The sequence below is a fragment of the Talpa occidentalis genome, unplaced genomic scaffold (genome assembly GCF_014898055.3).
Source record: "Talpa occidentalis isolate TD23 unplaced genomic scaffold, MPIMG_talOcc4v2.1 talOcc4.4, whole genome shotgun sequence".
Lineage (NCBI taxonomy): Eukaryota > Metazoa > Chordata > Mammalia > Eulipotyphla > Talpidae > Talpa > Talpa occidentalis.
In genome coordinates this window covers 100,865,610-100,887,724 of record NW_023604295.1, presented here as the reverse complement: position 1 = coordinate 100,887,724, position 22,115 = coordinate 100,865,610, and the positions used below count along the sequence as shown (strand labels likewise).

General features: G+C 38.0%; 2 protein-coding genes across 7 annotated transcripts in view; one reads left to right on the top strand and one right to left on the bottom strand.

Annotated features, from left to right (window-relative positions):
* Positions 1-12,862, top strand: part of PPP2R3A (protein phosphatase 2 regulatory subunit B''alpha) — a 152,627-nt gene extending 139,765 nt beyond the window's left edge. For all 6 annotated transcript variants that reach the window (XM_054700811.1, XM_037525936.2, XM_054700810.1 and 3 more), the window contains one exon: positions 10,163-12,862. In XM_054700811.1, coding sequence (XP_054556786.1) covers positions 10,163-10,289 — 127 coding nt within the window. In that variant the 3' untranslated portion in view covers positions 10,290-12,862. The remainder of the gene's footprint in view (positions 1-10,162) is intronic.
* MSL2 (MSL complex subunit 2) overlaps positions 9,326-22,115 on the bottom strand; it is a 40,411-nt gene continuing 27,621 nt past the window's right edge. The window contains exon 2 of the mRNA XM_037525935.2: positions 9,326-17,310. Within this exon, the coding sequence (XP_037381832.1) occupies positions 15,719-17,310 (1,592 nt within the window). The 3' untranslated portion in view covers positions 9,326-15,718. The remainder of the gene's footprint in view (positions 17,311-22,115) is intronic.

Below are 22,115 nucleotides of genomic sequence, written 5' to 3'. Positions count from 1 at the left end.
ATATAAAGGAAACATTGCCACACAATTCAAAAGTCATACATGGAGATTTCAACACTCCTCTTTAGAAAGTGTTAGAACTAGAGACAATCAGTAAGGATACAGAAGACTTGAAAAATGCAGTCAGCATGTGTGATCTAAACAGTGTATAGAGAACACTTCACAAACAACAGCAAAATTGTATTTTTCCCACTGCACCTGGAACTTCTCCAGGATAGACCATATGTTAGATGAATAAAACAAAATTTAATAAATTCAAATGGGTTACAGTGCTGTGAAGTATGCTGTCAGACCATATGGAATTAAATTAGAAATCAATAACAGAAATCTGGGAATTCCAAAATAATTGGAAATTAAATAACACATTTCTGAAGACACTTGGATCAAAGAAACCATAGGGGAGTTTAAAATTATATTGAAATGAATGAAAATAAAAGAGCATATGAAAATACATGGAGTACTGTTAAAACAGTGATTATAAAGATATTTATGGCGGTCCTCCCCTGGTGGCGTAGTGGTTGAGCGATGGGCTGCAAAGCTGCCCACAACCTCGGCAATACCGGTTCATCCCCGGCCACCGGTGAGGTTCCCACATGGTGTGCAGACCTCTACTGCCGTGCCCGCTGCTCCCCTCAGCAGTGTATTTCAGTCAGCCTGCCTGTTCTGTTCCCGCTCTGGCTCTGGTGAATCCTCTCACCCTCCCGCACTTCTGACTGTACCCAGTGCTTGTATAAATAAATAAATAAATCTTAAAAAAAAAAAAAGTGGGAAAAAGAATAAGGTGTAAAAAAAAAGGATATTTATGGCTCAAAATAGTATAAGCTTCTGCCTTAAACTAGAAAAAGAAGAGCAAATCACATACAAAATAAATAGAAAGGAGGAAAATAAAAACATCACAGAAATCCATGATACAGGAAAACAGTATGAAAGAACTTATGAAACAAAAGTTGGCTTTTTGGAAAGATGAAAATATAAATGAAAAATCTTTAGCTAGAACAAGTAAAAATGAGAAGGCATAAATTAACAAAATCCGGAATGAGGAAAAGGGGCATCACTGTAGAGCTTACATACAAAGGAATATTATAAACAACTTTATTCCAATAAATTTCACACCTTTGATGAAATGGGGCAGAATCCTAGGAAAACTCCCATTACCAAAACCGAATCATGAAGAAATAGAAAATCAGAATAGACTATGTCAAGTAAAGATGCTCAATTCTTAAGAGTTTCTCAAAAGAAAAATCCAGGTGCTGCTGGTTTCTGTCAAACATTAAAAGGAAAAAATAATACCAGGGTTCACAAATACTTCCATTAGAAAACTCAGTTTTATTAAAATGACAGTTCTCCTCCAAATTATCCTACAAATTTAACCTATTCCCTCTCAGAACCCTTGCAGGCTTTTGTTGTAAAGACTGGCAGACTAATCCTAAAACTACATGAAATGCTAAGTATCTAAAGTAGCCAAACACTTTAAAAAGTATAAAGTTGAAGGACTCAAGAAGTGTCTGATTTCAAAACTTATTATAAAGTAATCATCAAGAAAGACATTGTAGCACTATTAACTATACACATACATCAATGAAACACTAGGAATAGACCCCCATGTAAAAGGTCAGTAATTTACAACCAAAAGAAAAAGGATAGCCTTTTCAAACATGAGGATGAAATAACTGAATATCTAAATGCAAAAAAAAAAAAAACCTTCAGCCTTCAGTCTGCATCTCATACCATATACAAAAATAATTAATTTAGAATGGATTATAGACCTAAAGATAAGAGCTAAACCTTCTCGAATAAAACAGGAGAAATCTTGGGCTAGACAAGAGCAGTAAAAAATATTAATAAATTGAACTTTCAAAATTAAAAACTTGCTTTTCAAAATATACCCATTAAGAAAATTAAAACCTCAGTGAAATAAACTATACAGCCACTAAAACAACTAAAATCACCACTTGGCAATGATGTAGAGATGCTAGAACCCTCATAATGAATTGGTGGGGATATAAAAATATATAGCCTCTTTACGAAAGTTTGGCAGCTTTTTAAAAAGTTAAACATACACTCATTGTAACTAGCAATTCCACTTCTAGGAATCTACCCCAAAAAAGTGTTTACTGAAAGACTTGTACTCATTTCACAGTATGTAGCAACAGTCCTTTCCATCCTATTCTAATTTTGGGTATCTATTATAAATAATCAGAAATTTGGATAGAATTGTTCTACCCAAACAACTGGCACTGGCCACAGGTAATTGTATATTAAATTTGAGCAACAGAAATATACAACAGAATGGTTAAATAATTCCTTATTATCTGTGTGTCATTTTATGCAGACACTTAATTTTGTGACAATATTAACTGGTTAACTGGGGCTGCAGGGTTGTAATTAAATTTGCTTTTTAATACTGTTCTATAATTTATAAGGTTCATGTAGAGTATATATTGCTTTACTAATCAGAAAAAATAAGCTATTTTTCTACTTTTTCTGGTTACGTAGGTAATACATCTTTACTACCTAGGTTTGAAAATAAACAAAAATCTTCACCTAAAATCTATCACCCAGAGACAACCTGTCTTATTTCAGAATATATCCTTTTAGATACTGTTACGCAAATAGATAATTGCTTTACAAAACAGAATTTTTACTACATATTGTTTTGTAACCTGCTTTAAAGGAAACGGATATAGAAATATTCTAAACAATTCTAAACACGAACTTTGTTAGTGTAAAAATAAGAGAAACTGATGTTAGCTAAAGATTCAATTGCTAATTGAATCAAGGAAGTTTTTCTATTTGTGGTAACAGTGCTCAGGAAGGTGCCAGTGTGTGTGGAGGGGAGAGAAGGGAGACAAAGGATGGCAGACAGAAGTACATGACAAGATGCAGAGACCAGCTGTAGTGAAATCTGACCAGTTTAAATGAGAGGCTTCTGCTGGACATTCTTCTTCTCATGTTGTGGGAGATAAGATAAGCCCCACAGAGCACATGTAGGTGATGAGGTACTGAGGGGAGAGGAGAAGCCTTACAACAGTCCAGCCTGTAGATTGAAGACTAGAATGTCAACATTCAATGACTGACATGGTAAAGACACACCAGACTCAAAATCCCAGGCCAGAGCTTTATCTCAAGAAGAATTATAAATAAGTCAAGGTGAACCTAACAGTCAAAAAATTATCATACTCAAATATAAGAAAGGGAGGGAAAATGGTGGAACCATAGAAAGAGCAGAGGTTTAGAAGCCAGACAGATCTGGTTCTACCTACCACTTACCAGCTGGACAGGTTATCTGATTCCTGCAGCTCAGTTTCAGAAGATACCAGCAACTATCTTGCAGTGTGGTTGTGAGAATCTATGATAATGTATAAACACCTGGCATCTAGCAGGTAACTGATAAATAGTAGCTGTTACTACTTTCACTACTCACTGTATGGGAAGAGATACACTATAAGAGCATAGTCAAGAGCACAGAATTTGGTTTAGACAAACCTAATAAATTCAAATCCTTACTTTCTCACTAGGCATATAATCACAGGCATACAAGCCTCAACTTCCCCTATACAATGGAGGCACCACGTACCACACAGAATTGTTTTAAGGAATAAGACAATGTATATAGTATCTTTATGCCCTTGGACTTAATGCCTATGGAATCAGTAAAAAATAGCTACTGATACTACCATTTCTGTGATCTTGTCCATATTACATAGTCTCTCTGAGCAAGAACTTTTAATATTAACATTCTATCACCTACCTCATTCTCTTAATTCTCAGAGCACAGTAAATGGCTCACAGTACACATCTGTTGCATGAAAATTGGATTGTATTGAGAATTACAGATATATATATATAGATAGATAGATATATAGATATATAGATATACATATATATGCTGGGAAAACAGAACTATTTGTTTTCCACCAGAATGTTGGTTCCTCGAGAGTACAGAACCTTGTTTCACTTATCTTTTAGTCCCACTAGCTGGCAGACTGTCAGGGATATAGGAGAGACTTAGCAGATGTTTGCTCAGTGGCACAGGAGGCAGCAATACTCCAGCAGCCATCCCCACTACAAGGCTAATAACTGTAGGATCCCAGGCAATGTGACCCTACAAAACCCACTTAAGATCCCAGGCAACGTGACCCTACAAAACCCACTTAAAATTATCCACCTACTTGATCCTCTTAACAATCAAAGATGGCCATTGTGCCAAGTGCCTGTCCCTCCTGATTCAAGGTTGGTACTTAGGTGCTGCCTTCAATAAGTAACCTAGTAGTGACTCCAAATCTCTTTAGCTGGAACCGGTTCAAGGGCTCCCAGAGGTGTGAGGCTACAAATATTGTGAATCATCACATGTAGCCCAAAGTGTGATTTCAGCATACAGCATTTATAGAGATTCAACCATGTTGGTGGGTAGTCTTAAAGGAAACCAGGAAGACCAGGTTGCCAGTACATACACCTGCTCAAGTAAATGTGTCGCCTACATGAAAATAACAGGTCATGACACCAAATTTATTTATAATTAATATACTTAGAGTTTTTGCGATAGGGTAAGTTAAAAACACCACAAAAAGTATGTAAAGTACCTAAGGAATCCTCCATGTTGCTATCTTAAGAAACGCAGATGTATGGTAATTAGAAACAAACTTTCCTGCTAATTTAACTAATTGATTACTTCATATTTCAGTTGCATTTACTTACCTTAAAAATATTTTTTTAGGGCCTCCCGGGTTGTGTAGGGGTTAAAAGTTTCAGCACTCTGACCACTCAGCTTGAGTTCAATCCCCAGCCAGGGAGCTAACCCACATGGTGTAGCAGACCTCTCCTGTCTCACCCGCTGCTCCCCTCGGCAGTGTATTTCAGTAGATCTTCCTGTTCTGCTCCCCACTCTGTCTCTGGTGAATCCTCTCACCCTCCACACCTCTGCCTACACCCCAGTTCTTCTATGCATAAACACATCTTTAAAAAAAAATACCTTCTTAAAGGATATTCTAGTATTCACCAACAGATTACATTTGATGAAACTACAGTAAACATAATTTTCTTTTTTATTCTGAGTCTTTATCTTGGCTCAGTCATCCAAAGGTAACCATTGTTTACTCTGGTATATTTCTTTTTGATACATCATGTTTATTGGTGTGTCTAAAAACACCATACTTGATGCTTCAGAGTATTCTCTCAAGCAATAACATCCATTTCCCCATTGGACATTTAGACAATTTAGAAGAACTGTTTTCAACTATGTGTTTTGTTTTGTTTTTTTAAGATTTATTTATGCATACAAGAACTGGGGTACAGGCCAGAGGTGCAGGGGGTGAGAGGATTCACCAGAGACAGAGTGGGGAACAGAACAGGCAGACTGAAGTACACTGCTGAGGGGAGCAGCGGGCAAGTCAGGAGAGGTCTGCTGCGCCATGTGGGCAGTTCCCTGGCCGGGAATTGAACTCATGCTGCAGTGGCTGAGAATTGCTTCATAGTGCTGCAACTTAACCCCTTGTGCCACTAGTAAGCACTTCAACTATGTTTTTAAAGGACGCTTTTTTCCATTATATTAAATATAAATGTACGTGAATGAATTCACTCTTTGTAATTCCATCAGCACTGGAAATAAGGCACTGTAGGCAAAGAAAGCCAGCCAAAACCCACCAGAGCAATCTCCCAGGAATGTCAAGTCTAGTGGAAAGGGATTTTGTGGAGCCCAAATGTCTTCCAGTGAAGTGGGAAAATTTAGCAGAGAAGCGGGGATAGTGGGGGGTGTGGGTAGGCTACATGTGTACATTTGGGGCATGGGGAGAGAAAGGGAGGAAATAATAAGCATTAAATTTCCAAAGCCTTGATGACGATGGTCTTACAAGTAGAATAGTTCTGAGTCGTTTTCTTTTTTATAGTGCTCAATAAATAGAGCCTTTATGCCACAAGGAAAGACAAAATGTTAACATTTATAGCAAAAATGTAAGAAGCTTGAGGAAATTATGTGCTGTAAAGCAAATCAAAATGACAAAGACAAATATTGTATGTTTACATAAGAAGACTATTCGACAAAGCCAAATACTTATTATAAAAACTAGTGGAAACTAACTGAAATTTCTGAGGGTAAGGGGTTGGGGCGGAAGGGGTGTGGTAGGAGAAGAAAGGGTAAAAATGAAGAAAGGCAGTCAATAAATCATCAATTTAAGAGCACTAAGATTAAACCTTCTATTTTAAGGTTTTTGTTTTTTTTTAACTAGTAGAATTCTATTCTTGCTTTCTCTTAATTATACCAAGTTGATAAACAAGGATCTTTTTGAAGCAAAGCAAATTTTAAATTTCTAGATCTAATCATTAAGAGAAGTTAAGAGCTATCTCTTATGCATGTAAGTACAAAAATCTACCTAGTAAAATATTACATGCATTTCCAATTTTTAAGATAATGCTTAAATTCTCATATCCCAAAACATCTAGTATCAATCTAACATTATCTTACCAAAAAAAAAAAAAAAAATTCTTAAATCTGTATCATAAAGCTCCGATTCACTTTAGTGCTTTCAGGAAATTTATGCAAAAGACAGGGAGCAAAAAATGTTTTAGGTGTCGGCCTCCCCGGTGGCGCAGCGGTTGAGCGCTGGGTTGCGAAGCTGCCCGCAGACTCTGTGGCGCCGGTTCGATCCCCGGCTGCTCCCCAGCCACCGGAGGAGGGTCCCACATGGCGCACAGACCTCTCCTGCCGCCCGCTGCTCCCCTCAGCAGTGTACTTCGGTCCTTCTGCCTGCTCTGCTCCCCGCTCTGGCTCTGGTGAATTCTCTCACCCTCCCGCTCTTCTGACTGTACCCAGTGCTTGTATAAATAAATAAAAATAAATCTTTTAAAAATAAATAAATAATTTTAAAAAATGTTTTAGGTGGAGGGGGAAATGTGTGCCAGGGCTCTGAGGCAGAAAACAATTTGTTCAGATGGCCACTGTTGTTGTGCTGTAGTGAGCTACGGAGGAAAATGGATTGGAAAACTTAACTGGCCAAATCATGCAGACTTTGGGAATTTATTGAAAAGAGTTAAACAAGGACTGGAATCCCACTTACGTTTTTTTAAGGTGACAGTGCTAGATTGGCAGAGATGCAAGAGTGAAAGCAGGGAGATAAATAAGGAAGCCATCACTGACATCTCAATGAGAGACGGTGGTAGCTCAAGCACTGGGAATCAGTGTTCTGGTTTTAAATGATACCTCAAATTAAAAGATGAACATGAGTCAACCAAGAAGGGCACTGCAGACCACTGGAAACATGTTCTGTGGCACAATGTCCTAAGACTATATTCCATTCTGACCAGTTATTAGAAACCTATGCAGTAATCCAAGCAAGTATAGTGCCCGGAACTAAATCACTGGCAGTGGGGAGAAAGGCAGGACTGTATCTAAGCGGCATGGTGACACAAGAGACTAGCTTGATTAGAAGAGGGGAGATGGGGAAAAAAAAAAAGAGGGGGGAGGTGAGAAGAAAGAGGAACTTAGAATAACTAGGTTTTCTGGTCAAGAGTGGGTAGATTATGGTGCCGTGCCGGTCATACAAATATGGGAATCTGGGATGGGGGAAGGATGAGTTCAGGTGTGTATATGCTGCCATATAGTAGGCAGCTGACTTCCTCGTAAGTTTGTAGCGTACAAGGGAGCAGAAGCTGGACTTGTAGATTTAGAAGTCACAGGGGAACAAGTGATAGGAAAGGCTGATTGCCGAGCTAATTACAAAATAACTTAGACCAGAACCTTGAAATACACTAACATGCTGAGCAGGCAACAGTTAGAGCAGAGCTTCACCATCATGCTTATGTTCTAAAATGGGTGATTCTATTATTAAACACTGTCTAGCGGCCTCCCTGGTGACGCAAGGGGTTAAGCACCGCACTATGAAGCAATCCATAGCCTCTGCAGCATGAGTTCAATCCCCGGCCGGCCAGGGAGCAACCCACTTGGCGAGGCAGACCTCTCCTGTCTCCCCCTCTGCTCCCCTCAGCAGTGTACTTCAGCCAGTCTGCCTGTTCTGTTCCCTGCTCTGTCTCTGGTGAATCCTCTCACCACCACCACCTGCATCTGGGGCCTGTACCCCAGCTCTTGTATGCATAAATAAAATAAATCTTTAAAAAAAAAAAAAAAACACTGTCTAGCACGTTGTAGGATGTTTAGCAGCATCCCTGGACTCTACCCACTAGACTCCCAGTAGGACACCCAGTTGTGACTATCAAATACACCTCCACACACTGTCAGATGTCTCCTTCAGGGAGGGGGAAATCACCTCCAGTTGAGAAGCACTGAGGTAAAGATGAGTTTCCAGAACACTTACAAAATATTCTAAATGAGCTCCTTAATAAGATTCCTAAGAATTTTTTCTATGCATTGTACTGCTTTTTGCCCTTGAAAGTACCAAAAAAAAAAAAAAAAATGCAAGTGACATTCCACTATATCCCACAAGGCAATGGAGCATTTTTATGCACTAGTTTGGATTAAGTCCATTGCTAGAAATTCTACTTTGGGTTTGAAGTTACAGAGGTAAAGTTTGTATTCAGAAATGACACACACAAAAAAATTGTGATTCTGCCCCCCCAATATAGGATTACCATTCTACTTCTTCCATCCATTCTACTTCTCCATGAGAATACCTAACATTTTCCAAGAGTTTGTGATTCTCTTACCATGTCATTCAATCCTCAGGAGTAAGAACTATTATCTCATTAGTCAGAAAAAACTGACAGAGGGATTAAGTAACATACCCAGGATCACATTGATCGAACTGAAATTGGAACCTGACTTTAAGAGCCTCACTCCAAAGCCCACACTCTAAGCTAAACCACTTAACCACTTTTCTGGATGGCCTCAATCAGGCTACACATTCTGTGTGGAAGGCACTGGCTCAACCTTCTCACCATTATATTTCTACCATTTGGCTCATTTTTTTTATTTTAAATTATTTTATATAATTCTTACATCATTTTTCATTTTTGCACAATGTATGCATTTCCATTTAGGTTAGCTCAGATTTACTTAAAGTCTCAATTCAGACTTCTCTAACTTATCCCAGATCTGCATCGAGGTGTTTAACACACTTGGAACTTGCAGATGACAAGTTAGGGCACCAATAGGAAACATTCTGACAGGAAATGAGCAGTGTTTGACACTGCATTGTTCCCAGAAATGAAGGCTCTACCGTCAACCCTGCTTCACTCCATTAAAGCAAAGCTACCTTCTCCTCCCTGCCTCCTTAATCATCATATCCTAGTTTAAATTGAGGATGGAGATGAAGTGCTTGCAAGATTATCCAATTTGTAAATATTTTATAAGATCATAAAGTGATACTTTTATATATATATACATTCTCTACCCTCTATTCAAAAATGCTTTAGAAAGTTGAATCGGTGCCACCTACTGGCACTCCCTCAGCATAGTTTTCCTTATTAGCCAGCCTTGGTACCTTATTGATAAAGGGATATGCCCAGAAATTTCTGTGCAGATGTTACGAACTTCCCTATAAAGGATAACATGGCTAAGCTGCTGGTGCCAAAAACTATACTAGACATTGTCTATTGATTTTATGTTTCTGGACTCAGATGTAGCCTCACAATATTTTCAATTTTATATGTCAAGGAGCCAGCATCCCAAGAAAGAAAATATTTTGCCATCCCTACCTAAAGCCACCGCCTAGTAATCTCTAAAGGGGTCTGACTAGAGGAAATATATTGTAAAAGTCTGCAAACAGAAGGAAATCCATGTAGATTTCTACTCTTTGCACACATTTGCACATCTAAATGTACTCAGACGCCATGGAAGCGATCAAGAAATTTGAGAGTTGAGAATGTTCCCAACTCTGCATGGAAGCCACTTCAAAGAAAGCATTCCATGTAAATAAAGCTTTTACTTTATGGACCTCACAGGCTCCCAGCCCCCCATCGCGTTACCATTTTCACCTAAGGCTCCTAGGAAAAGCTTGCTATATCAATAGCACATTTTCAGCCAATTCTAATGTGATCTTGGACTTTCAAGAAACAGAAAATGTTTTCTGATCATCTCCAGAGTGGCTTGTTTATAGATGCCATTTAGCAGCTGACAGCACTTTTGGAAGCTGGTCTTTAGTCTCTGATTTGCCATGGTGACTTTAAAAAGTTTTGTTTGGAAAGAAAACAACTCACTTTTGCTTTGTTCTTGCAGCTCCTTTGAAGATTATGAAACAGAGGAATCTTCACCTCTCTCTGAATTTGGAAACAAAGGCAATAAAATAGTAACCTCAAGTCTTTCAGAGAAATGTGGAAAGCTACAGTCAGTGGATGAAGAGTAGCTGCCACCGTCTACATAAAAGGGAGACATGTCGTTTCAATGTTTTTCTTGTGAAGAGATGCTCTAGTTTGCTTTTCAAAGGCTTTGATTTTGCCAAGTGTGTATCTGCACTAGTAACTTTAAAATGTTTTTAAATGGGCTCGGATACCCTCACAGTTTGGGAAACTCCTCCAATTCGCCTGAGACCTTTTACAGAGCTTTTCCTCTGAAGCAAATATGACATACATTACCTACCAAAGGCTGCAAAAGTATCCGCACTCTTCGCTCCTGAATGTACCAAGGATCTCACGGACAGCACCAAGCACACTTCTCTGCACAAAAGCAGGAGTTGCCTCTGTTGTCCAGCATCCCTGAGGCCCCTCAAGGCTCCTATGGAGCCTGGAAGAAATATTCACTTGCAGAAAATTTGATTAAAAAATTCTGGAACTTGAAAAATTAAGGGCCTCCAGAACTGACAGCCCTGGTAATAAAAGCACTGCCAAAACATCTCAGAGACTTAATTATATGTGTACTGGAGTTCAAAGATCTTGAACTTACTTGGTTTAATGTAATTTCACAATGACCTGCCGAACTGCTAGTCACTTTACATCCTCAGGTATTATAACCACTGGGCCTTCCAATCTTGCTGGCAAGCTCTGAATAATCCCTCCTCCCCATCCTGACTGTGGATCTCATATAAAACCTGGAGAAAGAACTTTTTTAAAATGAAGACAAGTACAGAGTTTTACTTGTACTTGGGGAGGAATGTCCTTTTAACTCATTTAACATCTGTAGAGAACCATTGCATGATTTATTAATCTCCAAATTAGTTGATGTCCCATCCACAATTCCTATCAGAAGAGGCCTACTTGAAGACTGACTTACATGATACATGAAAATTCCTACTACATACTAAACATATTCCTTCATGTTGAAAAGAAACTATTAATACTCCATCCACCTCAACATTTCTCACAAAAATGAAAGATAATTGCCACCCATAAAAGCAAGCTGTTTTGTGTTTACTATAGTGGTTGGCTTGTTCGTTGCAGAATTCTGTATTTTTTAGCAAGACACAAGGCAGCCAATTCCTGCAATTTCCTTGAAGATCAAATTGGATATGCACTAACCAAAAAAAATGAAAATTTCTGGTAGTGTAAGAATTTCCTCTCCCCTCCTTCCCCCCAGAAATATTTTAACATGTATCTCTGTCAAAGTCAACTTTTCCCTGGATTTTTTTTTTTTAAACCACAAATCCTGAATGTCAGAATAGCTTCCCATCCAACCCCACCTTGGTTCCCTTGCTGACGTGAAGGCCATACACTGAAATAATCAAGGAGAATTTAGGAAATGCACCATCAATTGGTAGAGTAACAGAATTAGCAAACTTTTGTCAATAGCTTCAGTTTCCTGTTATTTTACCTTCATGATAGGAACTGATCCTCCATTTAACTGTTTACAGAAAGTGATTACCATAAAACTTAGTATCTAATGTTCACAAAGAACTAAAAGTTTAACAATGACAATGCTTAGGAAACATTACGTGCAATAACCTAAACACACTGGTAAATTATCAGGATTAAAAGTATTTACGTGATATATGAAATCTTCTATCTGTACCATACAGCCTTTACCAGGGAGATTAGCAATTATTTTCTTAATTGCAGATAAAAATGCTAACAAGATAGTAATTTTTTTAAGACAGATATGATTTAAAGGTTTGATCATAATGCTCTAAGACTCAGCAAAAAGTACAGATAAAATTCAATTTTCCAACATACCTTTTAAAAAAAAATTGGTTTTACCTTGTTTTCAAAGTCATCTTTCACTTTCTCAATATTTGGGTTCAAAAATCTTATAAAAGTATAGCTACTAATTAGTCAATCCATTTAAGGTAAGGCTATTCTAATCTAGGTGACCCCAAAGTTATCATATTTTCAGACATAAGAATGTGTTTCACTGTAGAGATGAATGCAAGAAATGTGAATTCTAAGGAACTAGGATAGTATATATTCAACTTTCTGGTAAGATCATGCTGAATATAATTATTCTGCCCAACTGGAAATTCATGTTATTAGGGTATCCCAGGCTCCTTGATTAAAGGGTTATCGTGCATGACCTTAATGCAATTCAATGGAAAATGAGTTTCATAGCATAACTGCCAAGTTAAACTAATAAAATTCTGTGTATTTTCTCTGCATCTTATCTATGTCACTGTGTACTGTTCAAAGTGTTGATGAAACTCTAAATTGAAATGAGGTAAGTCATTTGCTCAACTTTTGCAAATGTTAGTGTGTTTGGGTGGCAAAAACCTGCATGATTTAATTTTGTTTTTCCTTTTTTTGCAAAACTAAATAAAGACAAGTTGTCAAATATCAATTATGTTCAAAGATGATCACTACATGATTTTGCTTTTAACTACACTCCATTTTTATGTTTAAGAGTAACACTGTAAGCAAGCTTGAGTTTCAAAAAGGTAACTCTCTTGACTCCCTGGGAAAACTATAAAGAGAGATATAATACCTAAAACTGATAAATGATTTCTTCTGGAAATGAGAAGGACCAGATTTGTGAGTGAGGGGTCTGCAGAAATCAAGAGACTTTAGCTTTATAATGTATTCTATTAAAAGAATGTAACTGTTATCTGAATACCTAAAATTTTGTTTTTGAAGAGAAGTTAAAGTACCATCCAAGTATTAGATTCCAATACTATACTTAGTATTTCCTAAATCATTTTATATTGTTACACCTATAATATGAGAAAGGAACTTTTTTTTCCTATTATGTAAAACTTTTTTCAGCAAGGTCACCATAATGTTATTTTTAGAAAACTAAGAACATCATGAAATAAAAAGACTTCTTTATCCTGTGACCATACTAGACCCCTCTGCATGAAAAGCTAACCAAAAAAGGCTAAGTTGTCAGGTCTGAAAAAAAGATCATTTATGTCAATAACAAGGATTCAAAAGAACAATGAAGATGTGTCATTAAAAGCTGTTATTTTAGTGGTTTCAAATACTGAAGGAAATGCAGTTACTTCAGTAATAATTTCTCAATCATCCCTAGTTAGCCACTGGTCAGCATTCCTAAATAACTCACAGTATACAGGAAAACAATGTAAAAAAAAAAAAAAAAAAGGCACTGTAATTACTCTTCCCCAAATATATGTAATGAAGGCCATTCAGAGCATGCTATCCCAAATTCCTCAGTATTCTACAACATAGAATTAGAAAACTAACATTTATTGATAGATTTAAGGTGTAATACAGGTTTTCAAAAGTGTGGCAGTGAGAATTACCAGCATAAAAAAGAGAAACTTGTGCTAAAAACAACCTGAATTCATCATTGGCAATATTACATGATAATCAAGGCCCTCACATACTAATGATTTTCATTTTGTCTATATTGCCAACCTCCCATGCATCAAAAACACAAAACTAAGATTATCAAATTGGGAAGCAATAAGGTACTCCATGAATTTAAGAGCAAAGTATCAGGAAAATTTGGAAGATTTGCAAAATATATCCTCATCAATGTGTACATCTCATTTCTAGTCATTTTTGCAGTGATCATAAGTGAATAAAGAACAGGTTTACAAGTTTATATATAGCAGGGCATCTGGGTTCAACACAAAACTATTACAAACTTTAGGCAAATACATGTTTCATAAGACAATGCTAATACTAGAATTCAATAAAATTCCAAAACTTGGAAAGCAAATAAAGACAAGACAACTAAGAAGCATTTTCCACCATTTACTCTTGTTATCAAAAATAGTTCAACTCTTCTTGCAAAACAAAAACAAAATAGTACATACTGGACACATACATCACATTTTGCTTCCTATGGCTTTAGCCCACCCCCACCCCACCAAGAGACAAAAAAAAAAAAAAAACAAACAAAAAAAAAAAAAAAAAAAGGCCCAACAACAACAACAAAAACAACTCTACCTGACCACATTCACAGAAAATGACACCAGGGTACACTACAAAACAGAAGGAGGTGTCATCTGCTCTGTGTCCAAAGGTTTCTTCTCCATGTCTTGTACTAGGCGAGTAACCATCATTGAACATGCTGTGTGCCAAATCAAAACATAACATGTGAGATCTCATGAGAGATGGTGAACGTAGTAGAAATTGTAAATTTTCCAGCAGTATTTTTCTTTAAGCACTGTCAAAGCAGCAACTCTTCTTTTAAGTCGTAAGGTCATTTCTTTACAACCTAGTCAGTCCTTGTTTTATTTGGGCTGTGCTCTTCCAAGCAACTGACCAGATTTCCCTTCAACAGAATGTTTGTGACTCACTTGTCTTCCCTAAAAAAATTAAAGGGAAGTTCATTTAAACTGAAACAGTTTGTGCTTTACATGCAAAAGAGCATTCTAAAGAAAATCCTCCTAGTTTCAAATCTATCTAATGCACAGGCTTCATAAAAAGATTATTATTAGGCCCCTATAAAGAAGCCTTCATAACAAATAGCACCCTAGGAAAAAATAGGATAAAGTCAGTGGCAAACTATTAGAGGAAACAACGAACAAAAAATCAAAGTGGCCAATGGCAATAAGTATAATGCATAAATGTGAATATGTTTGGGGGCATTATTCCAAAATTATTTTAAATAAATCCCAATTTTTAAAAAAAATATATAATTTGTTAAAAAATTGTCATATTCTATAGTCTAAATTCAATTACCTTCAGGATAAAACTGCTCTTCACTTACCTAATTAGAACATTGCTCAAAGTGAAAGAAGGTATTTTCCCTAGAAATGAGTCAGACAACTGAAAAAGACTCAAGTTTCTTAGCATAAACAGCTAACATTTGCAGTCTGACAGATTTTCAGTTTACTTTTAAAAGATATTTCTTCAACATTCTAATGAGGGGCAAATTTTCTTTCATAATACTGCTGATTTAAGAACTGCTACATACACCAGTAGCCAATTTTCATGATCAGAAATGGTATGTCAGCACAAAGGTTGAGCTGGACACATCAGCTTTTCAACAGGAGAAACATCAATGGCATCTGAAAGCAGCACTGAGTCTCCTGAACAAACTAATGGCTACTTTTTCACAAGAAATTAGCACAATCTTTATGGACTGACTAGATACCACTTCCTTACACTTAATCATAAACTTTGATTATGCACAAAGCATGACCATAAACAATGAGGTTAATGTTATTCTCCTTGCCAAAGTTCATTGTGTATAAATCAGTTGCATCAGCATTTGTTCTCAAACTATGAGGTTCTGTAAGAACTAAGGACATACAGTTGTAGGGTTACTCCTCCATTATCTGCAAACTATTTCCCCGACACTAACACATATAACTTAGCAATGAAAACACTTGATACAAGTGATCTATATGCAGGAGCTCCGGCAAGTTAAACCAACAAAACCATAGCTGCCGTAAAACTGTAGCTATTTCCCTACCAGAGGTAGGTTTAAAGACCCACTGATTTAACAGTCGAATCTCATGTCTATAGCTTCATCCAAACTTTTATCATCATGTGTACTGGCAGCTAAAAACGTTGTTACTGGGGACCCTGTGACATTAATTACACTGGTGCTGGTACTAGCATTGCGCACAGCAATGCTAGTCACATTAATGCCCAAAGTGAGCCTGGTCTGCTCCAAGGCCTTTTCTGGCACAGCAAATGCCTCCAGCTTCTTCTCCCCATTGGCCATATAGGAGTTTTGGCAGCCACGACATATACAATCTAAGCAGGCTTTGCGGTTAGAGTAGCAAGGGCAACGTTGGCCGCGGCATGTAAGAACACTTGGATTTTGAGTAGCACGCCCACATTTACACCCTTTCTTTTCCTGGGGTTTTTTGTATACAGTCTTGGTAGGACTTCCTGGCATAAAATGATGACTAGGGATTTTTTCCTTTACTGTTTTGTCCTTTTTAAGAATACCTGGCTTGGTTTTAGAGTGAGATTTCTTGGATCCATGTTCATGACTCTTTTTCATGCTTTTAGTAGATAAAAGTACAGTTTTGCTGATTTTGGGCGTTGTGCCTCCATTGGGAACAGTTGCTATAGGTTGAAGAGAAATTTTGCTTTCCCGTTTCACTGTCACAGGAGCAGATGCCCCCAATGTTGGGCCTCGGATAATGGTAGATATCGGAAGTGGCTGAACTTTCTCACTGTCACTTTCTGATCTGGATCGTTTTCTATTCAATTTTGCTACCTTCGGAGTTGCTGCTGTACATGATAACCCATGAAGTGCAGGAGTGGTGGACATAAAAACATTATGGCTAAGAGATTGGGAAGAAAGTTGCAGAAAAGGTCCATTGGATACAGTGGCTTCCAAGTTGGGCTGCAAATTAGGGCAACAAACCTCTGTATTTGAAACAGTTTCTAAGCTGCGGAGGACTTCCTCAACACTCAGTAACAGAGAATCACCGGGTTTTATATCTTCACTGAAACTGCAGATATCGATGCCTGTAGAACATAAGTCAGTGGCGACCGTGTCACAGACAGGTGGCAGGCTGTCAGAGAGATCCTCAGTTTTTATGTCAACAGTGTTACATACATCAATCGTATTTGAATGTTCAGGTGAAGGAATATTTATACCAAATCTATCTATTGAAAGCCCATTATAAGTAGGCAAACCATTGATAACAGAACTGCCTATAGCAATGCTAAGGGTGCTTTCAGATATTGGAGACAAACTAGTCTGAGGATCAGCTGTGGGTTCTGAGGTCGAAGGTAAAGGGGAATGTGTCAAACACAAAGTAAAGGATGAATCTGGGGGTTTTTCTGTTTCCTCACAAAACAATGATCCATCATTAAGCAAAGCCAAAATATCAGAAGAACAGTCGACGGCTTCTATTATATCCCGTGCCAATGTAGTCTGTGTTATATATTCACATAGTTTTTTGTAGCAGTTCACTAGGATGCTTAACTGCTTGTTTTCCTCAAATTGCTCATAGTCCTTGCACCAGCTACAGGAAGGTTTCATCATCATTTTCTTGCCTTTACAAGTTTTGCAGACATAGTGTTGACAGGTGGAGTTGGTAGGTGCAATAGGATCTTGCAGCAAATGTCCTATGAGGGAAAAAGGAGGAAAGCAAAGATTTTAGTAAAATAAATTATAATTTCATATACTGACGTTAAAATTAGAGTTATCAGTAATTTATTCAAATTGAGATGGGTTAAATTTGCCAAACCAGGTAAACAAAATATCATTTTTACAGGAAATAAATAGAAAAATTCTCATGACACAGTCCCCCCTTCCTTTATGTCAAACCAGAATCTTCCTCAATTCAGTGTTTTCCTCCCAAATAGTATGTTCGTATTATTATTTTCTCCTTAAAGCTGAAAGAAACCATTATCAGTCACCAAAAGCACAAAGTAGGTTTAAAAACCTTGGAACCTCAACCTAAACATAACATGTAATTCTACAACATAATGAGCAAAATCATGCTGATTGTTTATTTTGTGCCTAATCACTGAGAAAAACGATGAGCTTTAAAAAAGACTCAGTGCCTGGCCTCACTAAGGCATTAAATTAAAGGCAATATCCAATCAGCACATGGCATCTTCACAAGGGAAAAAAATTTTTCTGACCATTTTCTTGTATATGCTAATCATAAACTAAAGGAACAGAAAATCAAAATGTATTTATGATGAAAAAACTATGTTCATTTACTAAAACTCAGTACTACTAAAACTCTTCAACTACAGAAAATCAAAATACAGTAACAATGGAGAATTATGTTTAAATATAGCAAAACAAAAAAGTAAGGCATAATACTGGGCTCAGATTCTTGGACACAGTACAAAATGACAATGGTCATAAACCACAAGTGTAAAAGTGAAAGAGGTCCTCCAGTTTGATATAACTTCCAAATTATAAATAACCTACACATGTGAAGCAGAAAAGGGAGAGCAACTATATCAGTCCCCATATCCACCCTTACTCCCCAAAAACGCAACTGCACCTTCGTTCCCAATTCAACACAAATGGTTAGTAATTAGCGCAAATAAACCCTGTTTTCTTGTACACATTACACAATTTATGACTCAGGAGTGGAAAACAACATACTTCTGGCTTTATCAAGTAAAATCAGCAAGCCCTCTCCCTTAAAATCAACTTACAACTGGAAATTTTGGATCGAAGAAGTCATTTTCATGACCAAAGACATAAAACCCTCTGAGAAGCACTTGAAAAACTGCTAAATTTCAGGGCCTCCCTGGTGGCGCAGCAGTTGAGCGCTGGGTTGCGAAGCTGCCCACAGCCTCTGCGGTGCCGGTTTGATCCCGGGCTGCTCCCCGGCCACCAGCGCGCAGACCTCTCCTGCCGCCCGCTGCTCCCCTCAGCAGTGTACTTCGGTCCTTCTGCCTGCTCTGCTCCCTGCTCTGGCGAATTCTCTCACCCTCCCGCGCTTCTGACTGTACCCAGTGCATGTATTAACAAAAACAAACAAACAAACAAGCAAATAAATAAATAAAACATGCCTCTTAAAAAAAAAGAAAAAGAAAAAGAAAAACTGCTAAATTTCAAATAAGAACACTGAGAATCTGTATTATTCTGGTCTGTGACTGCACAGTGCTCCCATGCCTTCCAGATCCATCAATGTTACCTTTGGTGGAAGCTGATATGGTCAAAGAGTGTTCCACTTATTGTGGTAAATGATGCACAGACCTAGAGACATTATCACTGGAAATAACTTCTCAGATTGGCCAGCAGGAGAGGGCAACAGCTCAGTTCTCACTAGCCTGAGGTTACACAAACCCAGGTTAGACACAGAGGCCTCAAAATATCCATACACTTCTGGCCTTGAGGCTTTGAGCATGCACATAAGAAATCAACAGAAAATAAATCCAGGACTGACCTGAAAGTCTGAAATGTACTGCCCTCTCCTACCTATAAAGACATGCACTGACAGACATCTAAAGCCTGTTACTAGCTCAAAGTGTTTGAGGACAACCTCTGACCAATCAATGGAATCAAATGCCTTCAATTCAAAGACAAGAATTTAAAATGAAAGGGTAGAAAAGGCATACCATGTAAACAGTAACCATAAAAAAAATGGTATGGGGCTTCCCCTGGTGGCGCAGCGGTTGAGCGCTGGACTGCGAGGCTGCCCGCAGCCTCTGCAGCGCAGGTTCGTTCCCCAGCCAATGGCGAGGGTCCCACAAAAAAAAAAAAAAAAGAAAGAAAGAAAGATGGTATGACTACATTAATATCAAGAAAAACAGATTTTTTTAAAAGATTTTTTATTTACTTATGCATACAAGAACTGGGGTACTGGTCAGAGGTGTGGGGGTGGTGGTGAGAGGATTCACCAGAGATAGAGTGGGGAACAGAACAGGCAGACTGAAACACACTGCTGAGGGGAGCAGCAGGAGACACAGTCTTCTTCGCCATGTGGGTCACCTCCCTCGCTAGGGATCGAACTCATACTGCAGTGGCTGTGGATAGCTTCATAGTGCTGCGTCTTAATAACCCCTCGTCTTAACCCCTCAGGCCACCAGGGAGGCCCCAGCTAAATAGATTTTAGACAAGAACAATTATTAGAGACAAAGTAACCATTTCATAATGGTGAAAACAATACTATATCAAGAGAGTGTAACAAGTCTACAAAACACATGAAGCAAAAAGAGTAAAAAGAGAAAAAGATAATTCAACAATGCAGATGGAAATTTCAATACCCAACTCTCAATAACTAACAAAAACCATAAGTTAACAAAACTATAACACATTTGAACAAAACCACCAAGCAACTCAAACCTGAAACGACAGAGCAACCCTAGCCCAATTACTGCAGAACACACATCTTTTTATAGTTCAAGAAAGACAATATTTGCCAAGAAAGACAATATATATCTTCTAGGACAATAAGTCTTGACAAATTTATAAGAATTTAAATGATACAAAGAATATCCCCACCCACAACAGAAATTAGAAATCAGAAAAAAATACTCATTTTTAAAATTACACATAAACCTGCACATCTTATAAGTCAAATCACATGAGAAATTAGGAAACATTTACTGAATGATATTTAAAACACAATATACAAAAATTTAGAAGATTCAGCAGGGAAGTGACCCATATGGCACAGCAGACCTCTCCTGACTCACCTGCTGCCCCCCTCAGCAGTGTTTTTCAGTCACTCCACCTGTTCTGTTCCCCACTCTGTCTCTGGTGAATCCGCTCACCCCCCATCTCTGGCCTGCACCCCAGTTCTTGTATGTATAAATAAATCTTTAAAAAAAAAAAAAAGGTACAAAGTCAATAATCTAATCTTTCACTTTAATAGAAAAAAGAGCAAGGTAAGTAGAAAAAGGAAGATTAGAGCAGAGTAAGAGAATACAAAAAAACCAAAGATTAAAAAAATTCATTGTTTAAAAAGATCACAAAGTATGACAAACTAGCTAGAATAATCAAGAAAAAGGAGAGAAGATACAAAATCTAAAAATTGGTAATGATGTTCTGGTATCACTAGTATCCTATAAAAAACAAAGGATTAACCAAATACCATAAATAACTCTATGCAAATAACTCAGATGAAATATGCAAGTTTCAAGAAAGACACAAATGACCAAAAATGACATACTTTAAAACCTGAATGCATCTGAAACAAGAAATTAGTAACTAAAAAAATTTTCCTCGTAAGAAGGCTCCAGGACAAAATGACTTCATTGGTAAGATCTAACATTAAAAAGAAGCAATACTCAAAAAAAAGAAAAAACTTGCCAACGCATGTTGGGAAGATCAGCAATGTTGCTGATAACAAAGCCAGACATAAAGAAAAAACAAACCAAAATCCTATAAATACAAACTCAAAACTCCATTAAAAATAAAATGTAGTGGGCCTCCCCGGTGGCGCAGCGGTTGAGCGCTGGGTTGCGAAGCTGCCCGCGGCCTCTGCGGGGACGATTTGATCCCCGGCTGCTCCCCGGCCACCGGAGGAGGGTCCCACATGGAGCGCAGACCTCTCCTGCCGCCCGCTGCTCCCCTCAGCAGTGTACCTCGGTCCTTCTGCCTGCTCTGCTCCCTGCTCTGGCTCTGGTGAATTCTCTCACCCTCCCGCGCTTCTGACTGTATCCAGTGTATGTGTAAACAAAAAACAAACAAATAAATAAATAATTAAAAATTAAAAAAAAAATAAAATGTAGCAACATATAATCCCAACATTCTCTCACAATTTAAAAAAAAAAAATTTACGTTTCACAACAAACTAAAATGGAAGGGAATTTTTTTTTTCAAGATTTATTTATTCATGCATACAAGAACCGAAGTGCAGGCCAGATGTGCGGGAGGGTGAGAGGATTCACCAGAGACAGTGGGGAACAGAACAGGCAGACTGACTGAAACACACTGCTGAGGGGAGCAGCTGAAGACAGGAGAGGTCGGCCGAGTCATGTGGGAATCTCACCGGCCGGCCGGGATCACAGCACTGTGCTCAATCACTTGTGCCACCAAGGGAGGCCTGTAAGGGAACTTTTTTTTAATTAAAGATTTTATTTATTTTTGCGTAGAAGAACTGGGGTATAGGCCAGAAGTGTGGGGGGTGAGAGGATTCACCAGAAACAGAGTGGGGAGCAGAGCAGGTAGATTTACTAATAAACCCCTCTAAGGGAAGTAGCTGGCTAGATAAGAGGTCTGCTGTGCCATGCAGGGGATCAAAATCAGGCCATAGCAGTGATAGAACTCTTAACCCCTAGGCCACCAGGGAGGCCCAAAAATGGAAGAGAACTTAAATGGCAGGCATCTGTGAAAAACCTACAGTCAACATGACATCAAATGCACAATCCACAAAAGGGAAAAACAAATAATGGTGAAACACTGAGTACTTTTCCCACAAATATCAGTAACAAGGAAAAGATGCTTGCTTCTGCAA